Here is a 22,053-nt window from a genome sequence, read left to right as displayed (position 1 = left end):
TGCAACAGATTTATTGAACGCAAAGCATTAACATTACGACACTGAACAAAAATTGCACAGAAGTTACCAAAGCAGCTTGAAGAAAAAGTGCAGTCCTTCCATAAATTTATCATGAAATTACGGAAGTGTCACGGATATGTTCCCAAATTGGCAATATGGATGAGATGCCCATGTACTTTGATATGCATGGGAATCGAACAGTAAACTCAGTTGGTGAAAGGGTGTCTTCATAAAAACAACGGGACATGAAAAAAACGCATTTTACTGTTCTAGCATGCATGGCAGATGGAACCAAATTAAAGCCAACAGTGATATTTAAAAGGAAGAAAATTCCGAAGCATATGAAATTCCACCAGGTGTAATTGTTCGCGCCAATCAGAAAGGTTGGATGGATGAAGAAAGTGTACAATTGTGGCTGGATCAAGTATGGAACATACGTCCAGGTAGCTTGTTACGTCAACAAAGCATGCTAGTCTGGGATATGTTCTGGGCGCATTTAACAGAGGCAAGCAAAGAGAAAGCACGTCAGCTATGTACAGACCTAGCAGTCATACCTGGTGGTCTAACTTCCGTTTTGCAGCCGCTTGATGTCAGCTTGAATAAGCCATTTAAAGATCACTTACGTGAAAAATGGAGAGAATGGATGTCATCTGGTTTGGTGAAGATGACAAAGGGTGGGAATTTTCAGAAGCCTGAGATCACCCTAGTCACCAGCTGGGTTAAAGAAGCATGGGATTCGATACCATCTGAAATGATTCAACACTCATTTCTTAAATGTGGAATAAGTAATTCAATGGATGGATCTGAAGATCATGTCATATACGAAAGCGAGGAAGACACACAACAAATTGGAGAGCATGAAGACGATGACGACAACTGCTACACTGATGACGCAATCCCTACAGATGAATTTATAAATGAAATGTTTGACGAGTCAAAATATGAAGAAGAATTTAAAGGATTTTGACATTTTTTTTTTTAAAATAAATATTTCTTTCGTTAATTCGTCTTGTATTTTGACATTTTGTTTTTAAATAAATATTTCTTTCATTAATTCGTATTGTATTATTTGTAATGTTATGAAAAAAGATTAACAGATCGCATTATACGTGGACATGGCATTTTAGGGCTAGTTTTCAAACAAAATTTCTAGTTTGCGTTATACGTGGATCGCATTATATGTGATAATATACGGTAGACTAAAAACCTTAAGTCCTATGAGGAGGTTGATGATCCTCTATGGGTACTATTTTGTTGGAAGTTTTTTCCACTTGGTTAGACTATAATAATTTAGTTTAATCCTTTATCCAAGTGTAAGCAAACAAAGTTTGCACCTGAAATATCTTCAGGACTGAGGCAACTCATGGTAAAGGTGGACCAAGCTCTCATCACTACTTGTCTTAGTATCTCCCATAATGTAAAGCACATCTCCTTGTGGACATGCATAATGCTATGCATTACTACCCAGACCGGTTTCGACCTTTATTGAGGTTTCGTCAGTGGGAGATACTGTTAATGAGATACATTATGGAAGATACTAAGACAAGTAGTGAAGAGAGCTTGGTCCATCTTTATCATGCGTTGCCTAAGTCCTGAAGATACTTTAGGTGCAAACTTTGTTTGCTTATACTTGGATAAAGGATTAAACTAAATTTATTACAGGACTATATTGTTTTTCAATGTTATATTTATGCTTCCACAGTTTTGGAAGACTGAAATATCACATTGAAAAATAACGAGGTCCTAATAATGAAATTAAATAATGAAAAATGATTTGATCCTGGAAAAAAAAAAAAAAAGTGGAAGAGAAACTGGGAGAAGATCTTACAGGCCAAATAGCACTCATCACTGCATCAGTAGTCTGAGTATGTAATGTATATGTTTTTGCTTGGTGTCATGACCTTAGACACATTAGATTTTTAGTGCATTTAAACATTCAGAAATACCTTTGACAGAAAGGATGTCCAGATCTGCAGCTACTTTTTTAATATTGATCTCATACTCAAGAGGTTGAAGAACCTACATCTGCAAAGCTCTCTTTACACACATAACTAGGGCTGTTTGTTCTAATGTCCCAACTCTTGCCACAGAAGTTGGTTATCTTCAATAATTTTTTAGCCAGTGACTACACCCTCTATAAAATATGCAACACACTGCATGTCCCCTCCCTATCTTTCCCATATTTGGTACACATGATCTTAACAAAACTATTCCCATCCCGTTATGTTCAAGTTATATCTGAAAAGATAGCTAAAGGTGTTCATAAATATAATCTCCATGCCACTTTTAAATTACACATCTAGTTAGCTACCTTCATCCATTCTTAGCTTTGTCTTGGGCATATGAGATTTAAAAAGTTCTGGAACAATTATTATAAAGAAATTTAGCATGCTAGCATATTGTTTTGTAAGAAGATATGTATATAGATATGTTGTAACTAGCCAAAGTTATTGTGTCATCTGTCACTCATTTGATGAACACTTTTGAGTGTTCCAATGTCTTAGGGGAAAAAAACCATAGAAACTTTTATCAAATGCTTAAATCAGCTTTCGAGTATAATGCCTTAAGCTGCTCAAAAGGTTTAAAGAAGGTTAAACTTTGATTCATGGTGAATAATGACCCTTGTCCTAGACAACCATCAACATCCTGCACCAGTGATTTTGGTACCTCATGTTTGTGTTTGCAATTAAAAAAAAAGTCATCAAATCAACAGTCACTGAATTACTATTCCGAATTTCATGGCAGGATAAGTTGGAGCTTGCCACCAAATTCTGAAGGAACATTTTAACATGAGGATGATTGCTGCAATGTCTGTGTGAGAATTCTCACTCAGGACTTCAAATTTCTGGTCAAAAAGAATATTACAGTCATATATATATATATAATACGAGAGAGCATGGGAACAGAGAAAGTGAAGGATGCTAGTGCAAGTAGTAATGAAGTCATGACAGGTATAATATATGGTGATTCCATGATTCAGGGGTGCTGGCTGGTTGGCCGAATGGTTAGCATATCTACTCTCAGCCAAGAGACTGTTTGTTCAGGTGGTTGCCTTAGCCACCTGAACAAACAACATGAACTCATACAATTTACTATTGAAATTGAAAATCAGAACTCGCTCCCATTCCTGGATACACTGGTCACGTCTTCCTTCAGGCAGTCTATCCTTCACGGTCTACTGCAAACCGGCACACACTGGCCAATACATACATGCTAATTCATACCACCACCCATCACAAAAATATGGAGTCATTAACACCCTTAAAAACAGAGCTATAACAATCTGCTCTAACCAGCAAGCTCTGAAACAGGAACTAAAAATCATCTGTGACATTTATAAATAATGGCTACAACAAAAATACTATTAATAAAGTAATAAAGTACTTCATAAAACATCATCAAAAAAGAATCTAGATTACAGTAAAACCATAGCCATCCCATACATTAAAGGGTTATCAGAAAAAATCAACAGAATCCTACACCATTTTAATCTCAATGTCACCTTTAAAACACCTACAAAACTTAAAAACATATTCAACTCCTCTAAGGATCCTCTCCTCCCATTGGCACATCCTGGAGTTTATTGCATCCACTGCACCCTGGATGTACAATCCCTATACGTAAGAAAGGACACATTAAATATAACCATTTTGGTGAAGCAGGCCTCTCAGATCATGCTCTCAACACCTTACACCAAATTGACTGGAAAAGTACCTGCTCTTTACACCATACAAAAACCTGGTATGAAAGAAAATTTAAGGAAGCCTGCAAAATTCTGATAAACCACCCAAACATCAACAATAATGGTGGCATGAAAATTCCAAGAATCTGGATGGCACACATTCAGCCTACTTAACATTTAGTTTCCAGCATACTTCAGGACTCTAGTCAACCTTCAGCTAGTATTGGAAACCATTCCATACCAACTGGTTTGGAATTTATATGTATAATCATGGTATTAATATATATATAGTGACTTGTTGTTGCTCCCAATGTAATTTTACAACCATTAGATAATATTAATAATAGGACTCTGGCATTGATGTAGTAAGGTTTTTTTTTTTTTTTTCCCTACCAGAGGTCAGGCCAATAATTGTTGTAATGGTTGGTCAGTAACTTTAGCAAACTGTGTAGATTGTAGTGCAGCTTGTTTCTCTGTATATAGTATATATGCTCCAGAAGAAGACCTTGATATAAACATCAAATGTGGATTCTGGTTTATATTAAACTAAAGTTTTACTCAAACACACGGTAGTTGTCTCCATAATTTTCCAAAATGTATTCTGATCACCGTGTAAGCCTAAAAGAAAGGATGCTCTTATAGTTGATTCACACATTTTGTGTTCTCGTCCTATCTTTGCTCTGGACTCGCCTTGTTCATTTTTCTTTATTATTTCAAGTTTTTCTTTCAATGAGATTGCTTTTTGAATCTTTTTCACACTTCCACTTTTTTGCTCACTAATTCTTTTACTCATAATTAAAAATTGGGAAAATACTTTAAAATAAAAAAGTAAGGAAAACAATTGGAATTTAGGCACGAGATATGATCACAAAATGCTATGTAATTAGCAGACGACATAAATTTTAGCAATAAATTTGGAACATAGTGTACATGAAAATACAGTAGTATAGTGTGCCATTAAAAAATTGCTTTGTAAAATGTTTTAAATTGGTAACTAAATTATTTCATCCTGGAGAGTAATTTTTTTAAAATAGTTAGCCATAAAAAATATATATATAAGATAGAAAATTTTTAAAATCTGTAACATTTATTTTTAAGATGTATTAGGCGCACTCGATTAGTGCACCTATATTTGTATATAGAAATATAGACCTATATACAACTATAGGTGCACTTTTAAAATATAATATTTTAAAAGTGCACTAATTGTATTTGGGTATAGAAAAAAAAAATGACATACTAATTGAAAATGCACCAAGTGGAGATGCATTAATTGAGGGATTGCTGCATAGAAAAAGAAGTCTTGAATATGTTGATATTTGGAGTGCATTTGATGATAGAAGAACGCTGTATGCAAAAGATGGGTTGCATGTGAATAGGGAGGGACAGGCTTTTGGTGAGGTTGTGTTCTCTGAGCAAGTGGAAATGTTTGGACAGGGAAACTAGAATAGATAGGGTTGAGAGCAAGAAGTATAGCCTAATGTGGGGAAGATATTTCAAGGGATAAGATAACATTGAGTACAATGGAGATTAGAGACAATGATGGATATGGGACCAAGGGTAATCATTTAGCTGATACTTATACAGAGAGGACTGAGAAGTTCCTTTTTCTATATACTAATACTAGGAGCATTAAAAATAAAGGAAATGAATTAATAGGATCTGAATAAGCTGGAAATATGGGAAGCTAAATGGGGGACACCAGTTTAATGTTCCTTAAATGTCATCAAATTTCTGCCATATACCTTAAAGGAATGTACAGGATATGATAGTACTACATGAAAAATTTACATCATTACAAACTCGCTATCTACAATTTTCCTCCAAATCAGTCTGTTACTTGTCAAGATGCCAACATTATCAGATCTTATATTTCTATCGTCTAAGGCACTTTGTACCGTATCAATCCATCTATATCTTGGTCTTCCTCTGGGTCGTTTTCCTGCCAACCTGGTAGAGAACACTTGTTTTGCTAATCTTTCATTGCCCATTCTGTTTAAGTGACGATACCACCTGAGATTAGCTCTGCTGATGCATTCCTGGAGTGATAATGTCAAGTTCTTTCCTAATATCCTCATTTTTAATATGATATTGCCATTGATGCCATCTGTTGATTCCTCTAATCTTTCTCAGGACTCTCATATCTGTGGTCTCTAGTCTTTGGTCAAGTGTTTTACTTCTTACCCAGCTCTCAGATCCATAAGTTAAAACTGGTTTGAACACTGTCTTGTATACAGCAAATTTAGTGTTCCGACTAATTTCTCTCTTATTCCATATGAATTTATTCAATTGACTTCCTACCATACCAGCTTTGTTGATTCTATTGTCTATTTCCATATTTAATTTACCATCTTCACTGAAAATTGTGCCTAAGTAGCTGAAATGTTTTACTTGTTATAAAGCTTCTCCGTTCACAATGCAGTTGACATTTTCAACGATTCTGCCTATTTTCATTGTCTTTGTCTGTTTATTGCTGACCTTCATACCATACCTATTACGACATAACTTTGGCCCCACGCCCAAACAAATTCCTAAACTAGAAATTATGATGAAAGTAGAACGGGATATCCACGATCTTCTGCCAGCAATGGCCAACAACGTGTGACTAGCAAGTATTATAAACAAGGCTAAGCCTCCAAAAAGCAATATGCTATGTAAACAAATAACTGCTCTAAAAAAGTTATATAATAATAAAAATATTATTATTACAAAAGCTGATAAAGGAAATGCAGCAGTTATCATGAATAAAGAAGAGTATAACAGAAAAATGCAAGATCTCATATGTGACAGTTCCACATATCAAATTATACATCGAGAACCTACGATGTCGCAAAAGAAAAAAGTCTGAAAATTACTGAAAAAAGTGACATCATGGCCCAAAGAAATCATCAGGAAAATAAAACCAATTTATGTTAAACCACCCCGTATTTATGGATCACCAAAAATCCACAAAACTAATATTCCCCTACGCCCCATAGTTGATAGCATAGATAGTCCCACATATAAACTGGCACGGCATTTAGCCAAGTCACTTGCCCACCTTACTGGCAACTCCTCTACTTTTGTAAAAAATTTAATCCATTTCAAAACACTGGTTAAAAATCTAATCCTAAAAGATTCAGACATAATGGTTAGTTTCGATGTCCCCTCCTTATTTACCAATGTACCACTTATTGACACTCTTGATTTAATCAAGTCTAAATTTCCCCCAGATATTTTTGAATTATTTCAATTTACCATGAATGCAGGTTACTTTACATGGGGGGGGGAATTCTACAAACATATTAATGGTACTGCTATGGGTTCCTCTCTCTCTCCCCTGTTAGCAAATTTTTACATGGGACACTTTGAAAACAAAGTACTTACCACAGCTACATACAAGCCACAAGTGTGGTTACGCTATGTAGATGATGTGTTTGCCATCTGGCCCCATGGACAAGACACTTTGGATGCTTTTGTCACCTACCTAAACAGCCAACACCCCAAAATTCACTTCACAGTAGAAAAAGAATCAAATAACTGTTTACGATTTCTTGACACATTAGTAACCCGCCTTTGAGATGGCGCACTATCTTTTTCTATTTACAGAAAGCCTACACACACACAGGAAGATACCTACATAAACAATCACATCATCATCCAGTCCAACAGTACGGCATTTTAAAAACACTTACACACAGAGCCAGAACCATTTGTTCTAACGATACAGCTCTGACCACTGAACTCCAATACCTGCGCCATACGTTCTTAGCCAACAGCTACAATCCCTACAAAATAGATAAAATACTACCTGCCCTCCCCTAATACACAAGAATACAACATGACTATTTCTATTCCCTATATCAGAGGTACATCGGAAAAGATAGCCAAAGTATTGTTGAAACATGGCCTTCGCACCATTTTCAAACCTCATGTCAAGCTGGCAACTCTGATCCGCTTGCCTAAGGATAAACTTCACCCTTTAGCACACCCAGGAGTGTATGAAGTTCCGTATGACTGTGATTTGGCCTATTATGGGCAAACAGGAAGATCAGTGAACATCCGCCTGGAAGAACATGAAAGATACATTCGCTACTATTACTATGGCAAGTCGGGACTGGCAGACCACGCTTTGGACACTCCTTCACACAGGATTAGATGGAGGAAAATGAATGTGCTATTTAGGAGTCATTATAGATCTGAAAGATTATTTTTTGAGTCAGCAATGGCTTTGAAGAATTCTCCCAACCTTAACAAATACGGTTGCATTAATTTGCCAAAAATTTGGGAGACGGTTATCCTAAGAAAAACTCCTGGATAACTGCTGTTTTTTTTTTCCCCCTCGTTAGAGGGCGCCAAAAATAGGACTTTAGATCTTTTGTCTTTTGCAATTATATTGTTTCACTCACTCATCGCATTTACATGTGTGTTGTGCTCTGATGATGCTGAGTTGAAAATCAGCGAAATATAAGCGTTAATAAAACATCTTTGTTGTTAAAAGTGTTTGTGGTGTTGTTAATACTGTGAAAAATAAGTCATGAATAACCATCAACACCTAAGCTTATCTGTTAGATTAAAAGCTGACTTATTTGCCAGGAACTTTTGATATGCTTTCTTCTTTTCCTTCACTCCCTCTTTGTCCACCATAGACTTCTTATTTTTCTATCCTTGCAGACAACCTCACCACATGCCTCTCTCTGGCTGAATCAGTCAGGGTTTTCTTCAAGGTTTGCCACTGAATCTCCAAGGTTTGGTTCCTGTTCTCAAACTCTTTTATTTTTTCTTGAATAATCTTTGTGTATTTTAGTCTACAGCTCACATCTGAGAGCTGCTCAACTTTTATTCGCTTTAAAACTTTCTTACATTATTATTTTCAATATGAAATTAAATTTTATCCTGCTCAAGACTAAATAGTGATCACTTCCAATTTCAAATCCTGTGTACACTCTGGTGTCCTGCATCAGGGAGAAAACATAACTATCAACAATAACATAGTCAATGACAGACATGTAATCTGCAGAGTTTGACTGATAGAAGATGAAGAGGTGATATGATTGAGACATTTAAGCTCTTGAGAGGTATTTACCAGATGGATGTGTGAGAGAGATTTTTCAGATTGTGGAAAATAAGGGGCAAGAACTAGAGGTAATACCTGGAAATTGTACAAGGAAGTGGTAAATAAGAGGGTGAGAAGTATTTTTCTTATGCGGAGAGTGGTGGGTGAGTGAAATGCATTGCCTGAGTATGTTGTGAATGCTAAGAGGGTGAATGAGTTTAAGCTTCAGTATGATAGAAATGTTTCAATCAGGAGAGAGTTTCCATGTCTGTGGACTTTTGTAATATATATAATATAATGTATATTTCTTTTATATTTTTAATTGTTAATGGTATAAGCTGAAATCTGTACTTAAAGGATGAAGATTTCAAGATGAGAGTACGATAGCCATTCTTTTTGAACAGTTCCAGAGACACTTCCAAAAGTAGGGAAAATGTAGGGAACACTGTACTGTGAGGCAGGAGGATCATTTTGAAGGGAATATGTCTCCATGTAGCTCATAAATTGTCCTGGAACTTTTTAAACAGACCTCTTACTGGAGTGTACAAAGAAGCTTGTAAACTCCATCATGTGCAACATTCCTTGCACTTGCAACTTAGCCTAGTTTGGACAGAATGGTAGATTTGTTAACAGATGCCTTGAAGAATATAAAAATTGCATTTGCAATCATCGTTATGGCTAGTCAGGAGCTGGCAGAGCATGCACTTTATGAATTAAATGACAGAAGATAGACATGTTGTGTAAAAGTTACTGTAGATGTGAGAGATTATATTTAGTATCAGCATCAGCTACACCTCCTCTAACCTTACATAGCTGCACTAATTTACCAAACCATAACTTCTCTGAATGTACCTAATTTTATCTGCATCCCCCCCTCCCCCCAGAGGTTTGCTTGATACGACATTAATGCCTTTTCAGGTACGGGTTGAATTGTTCCTTCACCAATCTGAGTATTTTATTTTTATGTTACCAGAGTTGTAAATTTGCTGTCACAATGCTGGTTCAAAAAAATCCAGTGAAAATTACTAACTCAATCACGTATCTTTTTTTCTCTTGTGTTGTTTAAACAGGGAAACACTGTTATGAATAACCACCAGTATCTAAAAGCATGTTATAATAGGTTTGGAGCTAAATGTCTGGAGAATAGCATCGTTCTCCAGACACTTTGCACTTCCATTGATAGAATGCAAATCACATTGCATGTGTTCTGTAAACTGAGAATGAGAAAGATAAAAGAATGCTAAATACAGTTTCTCGATTATAGAACTGAATGATATTCTTAAAGATGCAAGGGTACCTGTGGACTGGTATTAATGCCCAGAAGCATGAGGTTCAGGAGTTGGTTATTAGTCAGTGTGACTTGGTGAAAAATTATAGGCATTAATTAGACTTGGTTCATGATAGAAGATATTGTTATGGAGAGAAGATATTGTTATATAAGGGTATAGGATGTAATGTGTTATCAGGGAAGAAAGAGAAAGCACAGAAATGGCTGGTTTTACACCAGTTGTAATTTGTCCTCTGAAGATGCTAGTCTGAAGTCTAGTGAAATATGAGTATCTCAAATTATTTTGTTACTCTTTCAACTATGAAGCACTGTTATGAATAAACACCTAAGCCTATCCATTACAGATCTGGAGCATTGCTCACTGAGAGAATAATTATAAATTCAGGAAAACTAAAGCTATTGGGGAGTGTGATTCAGGTTCAAGCTCCCTTGAAATGGATCAGTGTGAAGATAAGATCCAAGAATGCTAAATGCAGTTTCATAGGTTTGATAACTGAAATGATACACTTAATAGAATATACAAGGGTATGTGTGAACCCAAAAAGGTGGTATTGCACTACACATATACTAATGCCAGAAGCATGAAGAATGAGAGTGAGGAGTTGGTCATTGGTCAGCATTATTTGGCCAAAAATTATTAGCATCATGAAGACTTAGTTTATGGGGAAATATATTGTGGGAATGGAGTGCAAGGTGAAATGAGGAAAAGAGAGAACATGACAAAAATTAGTATTGCTAATGATAGCAAAATAATTAAAACCAGTAGAAGAAAAGTTTAGCAGGAAGCAGGGTTGAGCGAAGCAGTACATTTGAAGACATATGCCATGACATAAGTGCCAACAGGACAAAATATATAGTTGGCTGTTACTACAAGCCAGGGTGTGCAAAAATGTGGATAACATATTAGATCAATGAATTCACAGTGAATAGTCATCATAGGAAACCTCAACAATGAGACATGGATTGGGAAGAAGAAAGGAGACATGCAGAGTATGATAGAAGAGAAGGGACTTGGGAGTGTCAGATCTGGTGATTACATCAAAGAATTTGTCCATAAACACTTTGCCTCCACCTGGGAAAAGTGATTATGAAGACATGGACTAAGAAATTACTTCACTTGTAAAATGTTAAGAAAAGATGTGTTGAACTACAATAGCTGGTTATTGTGTCAAACTCAAGACACTGTGCAGGAGTGCCATGGTATTAGAAACTGAAAAGGAAAGAATTTGGTAATTCATGTTAAGTGGCCCAAGTATCATATTGCAGAAGGATAAATCAATTGGAAGCAGACTGGATGATTAGCAACATTAAGCAGGAACTAGTAGGGGGTGGAGGATATATGAGATTGAAGGTGATCAGCAGGCTTATTAGCAGTACAAAGTCCAGGTAAGAACGTATTGATGATGAAGGCAAAATCAAATCATGAGAGGATATTAGCCAATCAGGTTAAAGGAAATTCCAAAGAGTTCTTTTGTCACCAGATGATTAAAAGAAAGAATGATTATTGAAGTGAAACTTTGAACATGGATAGTAGAGAGGTGTAATCAGCAGAAGGGAAGCAATAGCTGAATTAGTAAGTGATCACTTTGTAAGTGTATATCATCTAGATAGAGTTATGCAGTGACTGACATGACAGGGAGTAGCATAAGGACAGAAGTGAATGAACTGGTGGTAGGGTTATGATATTAATGTGTGAGATATTAGTCTATGTATTACAGGAAAGTGTAAGAGAAATATTAGCATCCTAACCAGACTTTAATTCCCAGCACTGGTCTAGTATTGTTGCGATTGTCCCATTACATACTAGAAGCTCCAAGATTGACATAGCAGTAAATGACAGTGGTATCTCAAGGATGCTGGTTAACATATAGGAAAAGCAGGTAAAGGACAGAATTCAGGAATGGAAATTATGCTTTATGGAAGAACAGTGTGGCTTTTGAAGGAGTGGGCTTGTTTTAGTCACTTTCCACAATAAACTGACAGTTCAGTTGAATAAAGAACAAATGGCTGTACTAGTTTTTTCAGAGGCATTTGATAGGATTCTGCATGGAACTCCATTATATAAGTTTGAACAAATGAGGATGGGCATGAAGCTAGTGACATGGATAAAAGAGTGGCTGATGGACTGACATTACAAAATAGTGTTGGAGTTGAATCATTGAGAAGGTAGACAACTTGTGTGTCTGTGGGGGAAGGGGAGAAGCTCCGTATATGGGTCACTGCTGTTAAATTTGTGCCTTAATGATATTTGGAATTATATGAGTTAGAATATCCAGTTGTTTGTCAAACATCTGGAGATGGCAATAGTTAAAAGATGAATTAAAGGTCTTGCAGGATAATTTGATGATTTGAGGACTATGCGGACAAAGAATAATGGCCAGTTTAATGTGATCAAGTTTAAGGTTATGCACTTTTGGCTAAAGATATTGCAATATGCATATTAAATAGAGGGGACTGCACTGCATGTAATTGATGATTTTGGAGTGATTTGAAATTCAGGTGCATATCCTGAAGTATCTTCAGGACTGGGACAACTCGTGGCAAAGATGGACTAACTTCACATCACTTGCCTTAGTATCCCATAATGCAAGCACATCTCCTTGCAGACATGTATAATGCTATGCATTATGGGAAGTCATAGGGAAATATGATTGCTGCATTGCTTGAACCTTGGTATCGCCTCTGGGTCTAGTTCCCACTGAAGAGTCAATAAAGGTCGAAACCGGTCTGGGTAGTCACCCCCCCCCCCTCCCATAATGCATAACATTATACATGTCTGCAAGGAGATGTGCTTAGCATTATGGGATACTAAGGCAAGTGATGTGAAGTTAGTAGTCCATCTTTGCCACGAGTTGCCCCGGTCCTGAAGATACTTCAGTCTCAAACTTTGTTTGTTTGCACTTGGATAAAGGATTAAACAATATATAATTTATAGTTTAAATTCATTTTGATGATATTTTAAATGAAATATCATCAAAATGATGATATTTTATAGAAAACAATATAACTGACAATTAGAAGTTCAGTAATGGAAGAATCTCCTGTAAGCATAGATTGAAGTATAACATCAGAACCTATGTCTAAAAATGAAATAATAAATGTAATGCAGAAAATGAAAAGTGGACAGCCTTCTGATAATGATAATATCACAATAGAAATGTTTAAAACAGCTAAAAAACTGCTGCTGATAAACCGCAACTGATCTTTAACAATTGCTAGAGACTGAAAAGAACCCTAAGCAGTGGAAAGAAGCACTGATAATTATAATATTATAATCCCTAAGAAAGTAAATCTAACTAGATGTGAGAATTTGAGGGGAATTATTCTACTGTCAGTACATGCAAATATTTTCTGTAAAAAATATTAATAGATAAGATTAAAATTGAGAAAAGATATTAAGGCATGAACAAGCTGGTTTTAGAACAAGTGGTAGTACTGTGCTCACATTTTTACTTTAAGGAACATCATTGAACTTTAAAGCATAGAACATAGAAGCCCATTATACCAAAATTTTATAGAGTTTACTAAAGCATTTGACAGTATTGACAGAGAAACATGGTTAATTATTAAAAGTTATGGAATTCCTGAAAATATATATGAGAATAATCAAAGAATTGTATAAGAGAAGTACAAATTGTGTTATTGCACAGTAAACAATATGTCAATGATATGAGATAAGGTCTGGTGTGAGAGGGTTGTGTAATGTCTGGTTTACATAGTCATTGGATTATGAGAAAAGTTACAGGTGCAAGAAGGGGAATTACATGGAATCCTATGTCACCATTTGAAGATTAGATTATGCTGTTGACAGTTTTAATATCATCAAAATAGTGATATACAAACAAAATTAGAAGACCTGTATAAAACAGCTGAAGTGGTTGTCCTTAAAATAAAATGACTAAAACAAAAGTTCTAAAACTAAACAGCAAATGCCAAATACAAATCAAAATTGACAGCATGTTGTAAAAGTTAAGGATTTTACATACTTGGGAGCAAATGTGGATATTGAAGGTAGAACTGACAGAGATATCATGCAAAGACTGACAAAAGCCCAATACTGCTTTCAGAAAATTAAATAATATATGGAAATCTTCAAAATATCATAATAAAACCAAAATAAAGATCTTCAATAGCATTATTAAGGTGGTTGTTAATCATGTCAGATGTTCCAGTTATGTTAAAATTCCTGTCAGCTGTGCTAATTTTTGTTATATTGCTATAATTAGATTGCTTTATTACTGAGTGTTAAGTAAATATACACAAGAGTTCAATCTGATTGGTGGCAATGACTTTTAACTTTATTATTTTTAGAGTCCAAGAAATTGACTCAAAACCAAAAATAAAATATTTAATGAAACTAAATAAAACTATATACATCAGAAATAAAATTAATTTAAGAACTATAAAACTGTCTGGATCCAAGGCCTTTTAAAATTGTACATTAGAGATCTCTTTTATCTTTGTAGGTTAAATTCATTCTCTCTCTCTCTCTTTTTCCTTCCTTCCCTCTTTCATTCTATTAATGGTTTGCTTCACATGTACTTAATCAGTCTACCAGAATAAACATTTTGTTTTCCACAATGAATTCCTGCAAATGATAATTTTTCATTTTTTAGTTCTCGCCTACTCCCGTATACGGGAATTAAAAGGCGTTAGCTGATTTTTTTTTTTTTTTTATCAGACCTTTTCTCAAAATATGAAACTTCTTAACTTCCAAGAGACTATGCAGTGTGTGCTTATTTAGCATTTATTTTTTCATTCATCTTCACTGTTTCACTGAAGTATAAATATTCTCATCTCAGGCAGTTTTATTACAAGAAGCAAAAATTCTTTACTAGAGAAAAATAATTGTAATACTTTATAAGCAACACACTGTATCAAAGTAGAGTTCTTAATTCATTAAAGCTACTTTACAGTTTCAGATTTCACTAATTCCAATAAAATAATTAATATTACCAATGTCCTTGAGATAGAAGATGATGGTTTTCATTTTTGCTTTTCTTCAAATGTTGAAATGGAACATTTACTTATATCTCCTTTTATTTACTATTCATCTGTTGACAGTCTCAGCTCTTCCAGTTAAAGGATTCATCTTGCTATGATTCCTTTTTTGGAAGCTTCTATTAATATATTCTGACTGTCATGTTTTCTTAAAAACTTCCTGAAACAAAATTCTCTTGTCTGCATTCTCAAACTACCATTCCCCACCCCTCTCTCTCTTCTTGTTTTTCTCCATTACCGAGGCCAAATTCTCTCTTTCTCTCTGTTAGTCAGCTGTCGGAGCTGTCACCCACAATATCCACAGTGAGCATGCTCAATTGTTTCACTAAGCAGCAATCAACAAGTTGGTAATGGCTGTCATGTTATTATCAAAAAGAGAATATCTTTACAATGAATGACAGATGTCACAACACTTGACAATTGTGAATTACAATAAAGAACATTGAAATTATTATCTGCTAAGCATGATAAATCTAATATACTTTACATTTAATTTCAATGCAAATATCAAAAGCAAAGAAGCCATTCTAAGACCACATTTAGCTTGGCTTCTTTGAATTAGCATCCTTTTTTCCAGCCTGTAGAGGATGCTTGATAGAGCATTAGTTCTTTTCATCTATAATTTGATATTTTAATAACATTTTCTATAGATTACAGGGAAATATTTAGTTATTTGCAGATGATGGAACAATTTAATTGAGTTCTACGTTGTTGTTGTTTGCAGTTGGAATTTGTGCCCTGCAGATGTTGATTTCAGTCCATTGAAATACTAGTAACTCAGTAAATTATTTTGTTCTTCTGGTGTTGTTTATATCATAAGCAATAGATTATTATTACTGGTATGGTATTTTTGTAGGTGGCAGCATATAGAAGTGCTTATTTGGACAAGCTCGGTAGCAGAGGAAAAGGAGGAAGAATGGAACATGTTGCAGTTGTTGAATGCAAAAAAAAAAAAAAAAAGAGAGACACAAAATGTAGAATTACCTCTTAGGGGAAGCTCTTATATTTTAAGATCAGAACATGAACACTAACATTTAAACAGAAAAGCTGGATGGGAAACACTGTATAGAGTTTATCTTTGAGCCTAATTAAAGATATAACATGGCTATTCTATCCATTAAATGGCATGAAAATCAAATTTGCAAATCAGTAAAGCAAATATATGAAATATATGATATAGCATATTTATCACCTTGATAAAATTTGTGTTTGAACTGTTCTGCTTTGTTACTTGTTACCAATTATGTTAGCCTAACTTCAAATGGATGGGGGAAGCATTCTACACCTCTTGGAGATGAAACATTGGTTATATTTGTGTATTATGTCAGAAATAAATACATGTCGAATAATCTGTGAAGTACATTTTTTCATTGTGTCTTTTAGATCATTAATGAAGAAATTACTTATTAGGTATGATTGTTGCATTGTTAGATGTTCTTTACTTTATTTCTTTCTTTCTTTTTTTTTTCGTAGGTATTAAATTTATTATGGAATTTAGCTCATAGTGATGATGTACCTACAGATATAATGGATCAGGCTTTATCAGCACACATAAAAATTCTGGATTATAGTTGCTCTCAGGTATTGCAGTTATTTGTTTTACTTTTAAAATGCTGACTATATGCTATATAAGCATGAAAAAAAAATAAAGCTTATAATTATTCACACAAACTGTTATAGTAAATGAATGAATGAACTAAGTTTTTTTTGTAGCACTTTCTGCCTATGAGAAGTTGAGGAGTTATAGTTTGCTGGCCAATGTGGAGGTCAAGGGTTAGATAGATTGGAGAACATTAGACATTTTTCTTAAAAGCAAAATGTCAAAGATTTTTAAAAGAAAGATCACCCATATTACAAAGATGACATGAATAAATTAAGTAGGATGAGTATTTATTATAATAATTTGCAATAAAATACATAATCATCTTTACCAGTCCATTGTATTATCTTAGAAGAAAGCATAAGCATTTCCAACAGTCATTGCTAATTAGTAATTTTAGTTGCATGAACATACATTAAGCAGTTTCTTAGTGATAATCATGATTGAGTGATTTATTCATTAATTTGAAGAAACGAAGTATATTTAAAATTATTACTAGGTAGCTGAGAAGTTTATAACAAATTGAACTTCATAAGTTAAGTTGGTAATACTACTATATGGCTGGTATGGTGACTCCTGCAAGTCAGATTCAACCCACTTCCCCAAGGATATATCGAACAGTGATTAATTATTATTATTATTTTTTTTTTTAAATTCACATGAAATCAGACTATCAAAAATATGCATATTCAAGTATTCATTATTGGCCATGAATTATTATTGTTATGCATCTGTTATATGCTTACATTGGTCCATATCTGAGTCCTTCAGTACTTCTGTTTCAGTTCTAATGTCTAATATTGTTTAGCCATTTGCTAGCGAAATTTTTCTTGTATGAAATTAAATAAATCTAGCAATAGAAAAATGATATTAGATAATCATCTTTACTGTTCAATGTAAATTGGTGTGTCACCTTTGAAAATTAAAAAAAAAATGCTACAAATATACAACCCATAAAATCCCATTGATATGTATTTTCTGTAACAGAAGGTAATTAATATGTAAGTTAAAGTTTAAAATGTTTTCATCAGTCCAAAAATATTATTTTATGTGTATTTGTACTTTTGATTGTGACCCTTTACATACAGTTTCTGCAGTTCTGCATATGGAGGGCATCAGCTTCCCTTCAGTAATGTTATTTCTGGAAGCTACCCCTTATTTTTGAAATTCTTTGCTGTACAGCGTCATTTGCATATTTGAACTTACAAAAATCTAACTAAAGTATGAAATTTAGTGTACTGAATAAGGATTATTACATTTTGTAAGTTTGATGCTTATTTGGCATCAAAATCAGCTTATTCAGCAAATATTTATTTACTTATATTTGGACAAGGAGCCTCTGTAGATCATGCATGAACTACAAGAAAGGTTTTTAGCTGCTAGTGAGTTAGCCAGCCTTATACAGAGGTAACAGGATTATTCCCTCCTGGAAACTTGAGTTTCCAGGAGAAAAAAATTATTCATGAAGACACACACAAGGCAGAAAATGGCATAGGAGTGGTGCCCATTTTGGGTAAGAAGCAGATACTGATTTTGAAGACGTATGCCATGGAGGTGGAAAGGATGAAATGTGGAAGGGTTGTTTGGAGAGAAAACATATTCTTCTAGGCAACAAAACTATACAGAACAATTGCAATTTAAGACATACAGATTATGCAGGTAGGATGATTAACTTCTATATAGTAGTATTAATTGATTTGTGTAAAAGCCAAATTACTTGGCCATGACAGGGCCATTAACATGTTCGCTGCCACACTACTTGGGCATAGTCTGTTCCCGCACGCCAAGCGCTTTCGCGTCTTCAAGGTCACTACGAGTAATCTCGTGCCGGCTTATCAGACAGAATTTTGTTTCATACGCCAACTACGAGTAATCTCGTCTCACCCCCAACCATATATTACATGCACTGTAGAATGTGTTTATTGCATCTAGTCTCTAAAAGCCTTCAGTTTCGCCAGGACCAGTAAAAGAAAACTTACTGATAATGAATTAGACGCTTATGCTAATATGAGCGATGATGAATTTAATGAATTCATCATCGTAAATGGAAGGATAAGAGGGAAGTTCTTTCCATTTCAAATATGCACAAATTTGAAATGGTTGAAGCAAAAAATCGGAATGGTAAAATTCAATTAAAACCAAATATCGTTAGGGACTATAATTTGGGTATGTCAGGCATCGATCTTTCTGATCACATACTTTCTTACTATTCTCCCTACGCATTTTTGATATATACATTCGAAATGCGCATAAATTTTATAATATAATTACTGGAAACGCAATGACTGCGTTAAAATTTAGAGATCAATTTATCTCAGTTTTTGTTGGAATGGATGAGCTTACAGCATCACAGAATATCAGCAGGATTCGGGATCTTTATTATTTGGAAATTTTACCACCTACAGAAAAAAATATTTGCCAACAAAGCCATGCCGAGTATGTACACGAAAGAAACAACGACGCGAAACACATAATTATTGTCCTGTTTGCCAGGAAAAAACCACCATTGTATGTGGAAAATTGTTGTAGTGTATCATTCGTAATTTGAATAAATTGGTTTTTATTTTATTGATTTCATTTTATAATTTTTATTGATTTTATCAGTTTTAAATTGATTTACAAATTATGTGTTTACTATGGATTAGGTCGTTAATTGAATTTTACCATTCCGTGTTTGGCATAGGAGGTTGGTAATCGACATATGAGTATATTCATAGTTGGCTTCTGAGGCACATATATAATATACCATATTTTAGTTGAAATTATTTCGCTTCTGTCAAGCCCCCAGACATGCTCTCTGCTTTATTCAGAATCCAAGGGTCCAAATTAACGTAATTATACTAAGGGTTTAACTCGTGTTTGGCATAGGAGGTTGGTAAATCGACATACGAGTATACTCGTAGTTGGCTTGTGAAGCTCATATACGAACTACAAGTATACTCATAGTTGGCAGCGAACGTGTCAAGCCTAACACATTGAAGAAGATGAGAGATATGAACAAAGCCTATTTGACGATGTTATTGGATTTACGATGTAGTGCTGCAATGAAGAAATCGAGAGCAGTAAGGAGTGTTATAAATTGAAACCAAGTGCAGTTTACAGTAAATAGAATTGTTGAATATTTGTGTTTAGTGAATTGAAATTTATAGTTATATGCAAACAATATGTTAAAGATAGAATTTAAGTTAAAAAAAATTAGATTGCACAGACAATTCATCCACACCGATTCAAATATAGGATACTAAATTAGCCTCATTATTGAGTTCTCACTAATAGATATGAATAACTGGGTGTGATATGCAAAAATGTATCAAGATCATTGCATTTAAATATTTAGTGTTGTGTTGAGGGAGTGCCAGTAGTTAGTTAAAATAACAGTTGTATTCGATAACTCATTCCCATTATCTTTAAAATTCTTCATATACTATGGTTTGAGAGTTCTGCGTGTGGAAATAAATATCAAGATGAATAGGAGCTCTGATTAAGTGAGAAGGACATCAAGTGGTATGAGCCTAGTATTCAGTGCATTTAATACAATGATGGATGGGGTTACAGAGGAAGATGGTAATATTATACCTAAATAGATAAGTCCAAGGTTGAGTCACCACTGTAAGGTGAATATGACAAATGTTAAATGTTGAGACATTTAGTTTGATTGCAAGATTTCTAAGGATTTTGTGCTGATATTTGCTTGGTTTAGTTCAGGGGTCTCCAGACTATGGCCCTCGGGTCAGATGGGGCCCGTGATGTGATTTTATCCGGTCCACCAATTGGACTAATTTTTCAATAAGAATCCGCAAACAAAAGCACAGGGTGTTGATAGATTACAAATGCATTAATTAAATTTGTTTTCAAAATATATTCCCGATAGCAAAAAGTAACTGCAATCCAAGTTACGGTTTTTCTGACTGTAAAAGATCGGTTAAAATGGACTAACGAAGAAAAAAAAATTTAAAAGAATTCAAAACGAAATAAAAAAGTTATATCTGAATAAACCTTTTTATCAACAAAAAAATTTATGTCGCACGAAATAAGAACACTTAAAAAAGTTGATAAAAACATGGTTATAATGAACTAATGAGCAAAAAACGAAATAAAAACAAAATTTCCCGATCTGTATTCATTGAATGCTAGGGAAATAAGATTGTTTCAAAATCCGTTTGACTGTGTTGTTACTGATGTCACAAGTCAACTTCAAATGGAAATTATTGAACTTCAGGCAAATGAACATATTAAAGATAAATACAAGGAAGGAAACTTGATCGATTTTTATAAATTTTTTAACTCTGAGCAGTTCCCAAATTTGAAGAAATTTGCTTGTAAATTTATCTTTTTTTGGGATAATGTATCTTTGTGAACAAACTTTTTTTCCGAATGAAATATATCTAGTCAAAATACAGGGCAAATTTATCTGCTGAACTAAAGTTGTTGAAAGTTTATTTTTCACTTGGTTAGACTATAATAAATTTAGTTTAATCCTTTATCCAAGTGTGAACAAACAAAGTTTGCGCCTGAAAGTATCTTCAGGACTGGGGTAAGGTGGTACAACACTGAGCAACTCGTTGCAAAGGTGGAGCAAGCTAACATCACTCCTATCTCAGTATCTCCCATAATGCAAAACACATCTCCTTGCAGATATGTATAATGTTATGCATTAAAGGAAGGGCCACTACCCAGACTAGTTTCGACCTTTATTGAGGTCTCTTCAGTGGGAGCCAGGCTCAAGTGGAGATACCAGGCAGAAGCATTAGCAAGGTCATCTCTACCTATAGGAGTTGCCAAACGGTGTGCCACCTTTTTTATTAAATTACTCTGGATTTAGAGAAAGATGTTGAAAGTTTATTTTTCACTTGGTTAGACTATAATAAATTTAGTTTAAACCGTTATCCAAGTGTAAGCAAACAAAGTTTGCACCTGAAGTATCTTTAGGACTTGGTAAATATGACTTTTCCATTGCTTCCACCTTAGTATCACCATCTCTGGGTCTGGCTCCCACTGAAGAGACCTCAATAAAGGTTGAAACCGGTCTGGGTAGTGACCCTTCCCATAATGCACAGCATTATACATGTCCGCAAGATGTGCTTTGCATTATGGGATACTAAGGCAAGTGATGTGAAGCTTTGTTCACCTTTGCTATGATTGTCCCAGTTCTGAAGATACACTTGGATAAAGGATTAACCTAAATATATAATTTATTTTCTAACCAAGTGAAAAAACTTCGAACCACAGAATCTTTTGGTATAAAACTTGTCTTCTTCACTGTTTCCACTTAAACTTTGAGTGCTTATTCAAAGAGAGAGAGAAAGTGCACTAAATCTCTCCTACCTTCACTCTGATTTTAACTATAATGACTCTTTATTCAGTATTTGGGAGAATTTTATTCTTATGTTGTGAAGAGTAATTTTTAATCATAATAGTTAGGAAGAGTAATTTTTAATCAGTCTTGA

General features: G+C 34.5%; 1 protein-coding gene across 4 annotated transcripts in view; it reads left to right on the top strand.

Annotated features, from left to right (window-relative positions):
- The window catches only part of faf (ubiquitin carboxyl-terminal hydrolase-like faf), a 1,099,079-nt gene that overhangs the window by 228,553 nt on the left and 848,473 nt on the right, over positions 1–22,053 (top strand). For all 4 annotated transcript variants that reach the window (XM_090401226.1, XM_090401227.1, XM_090401224.1 and 1 more), the window contains one exon: positions 16,480–16,587. In XM_090401226.1, coding sequence (XP_090257352.1) covers positions 16,480–16,587 — 108 coding nt within the window. The remainder of the gene's footprint in view (positions 1–16,479; positions 16,588–22,053) is intronic.

Source organism: Typopeltis vanoorti, chromosome 12, assembly GCF_054136105.1.
Source record: "Typopeltis vanoorti isolate ZY-2024b chromosome 12, IOZ_Tvanoo_1.0, whole genome shotgun sequence".
Taxonomy (NCBI): Eukaryota; Metazoa; Arthropoda; class Arachnida; order Uropygi; family Thelyphonidae; genus Typopeltis; species Typopeltis vanoorti.
This window is presented reverse-complemented; position numbering and strand designations above follow the sequence as displayed.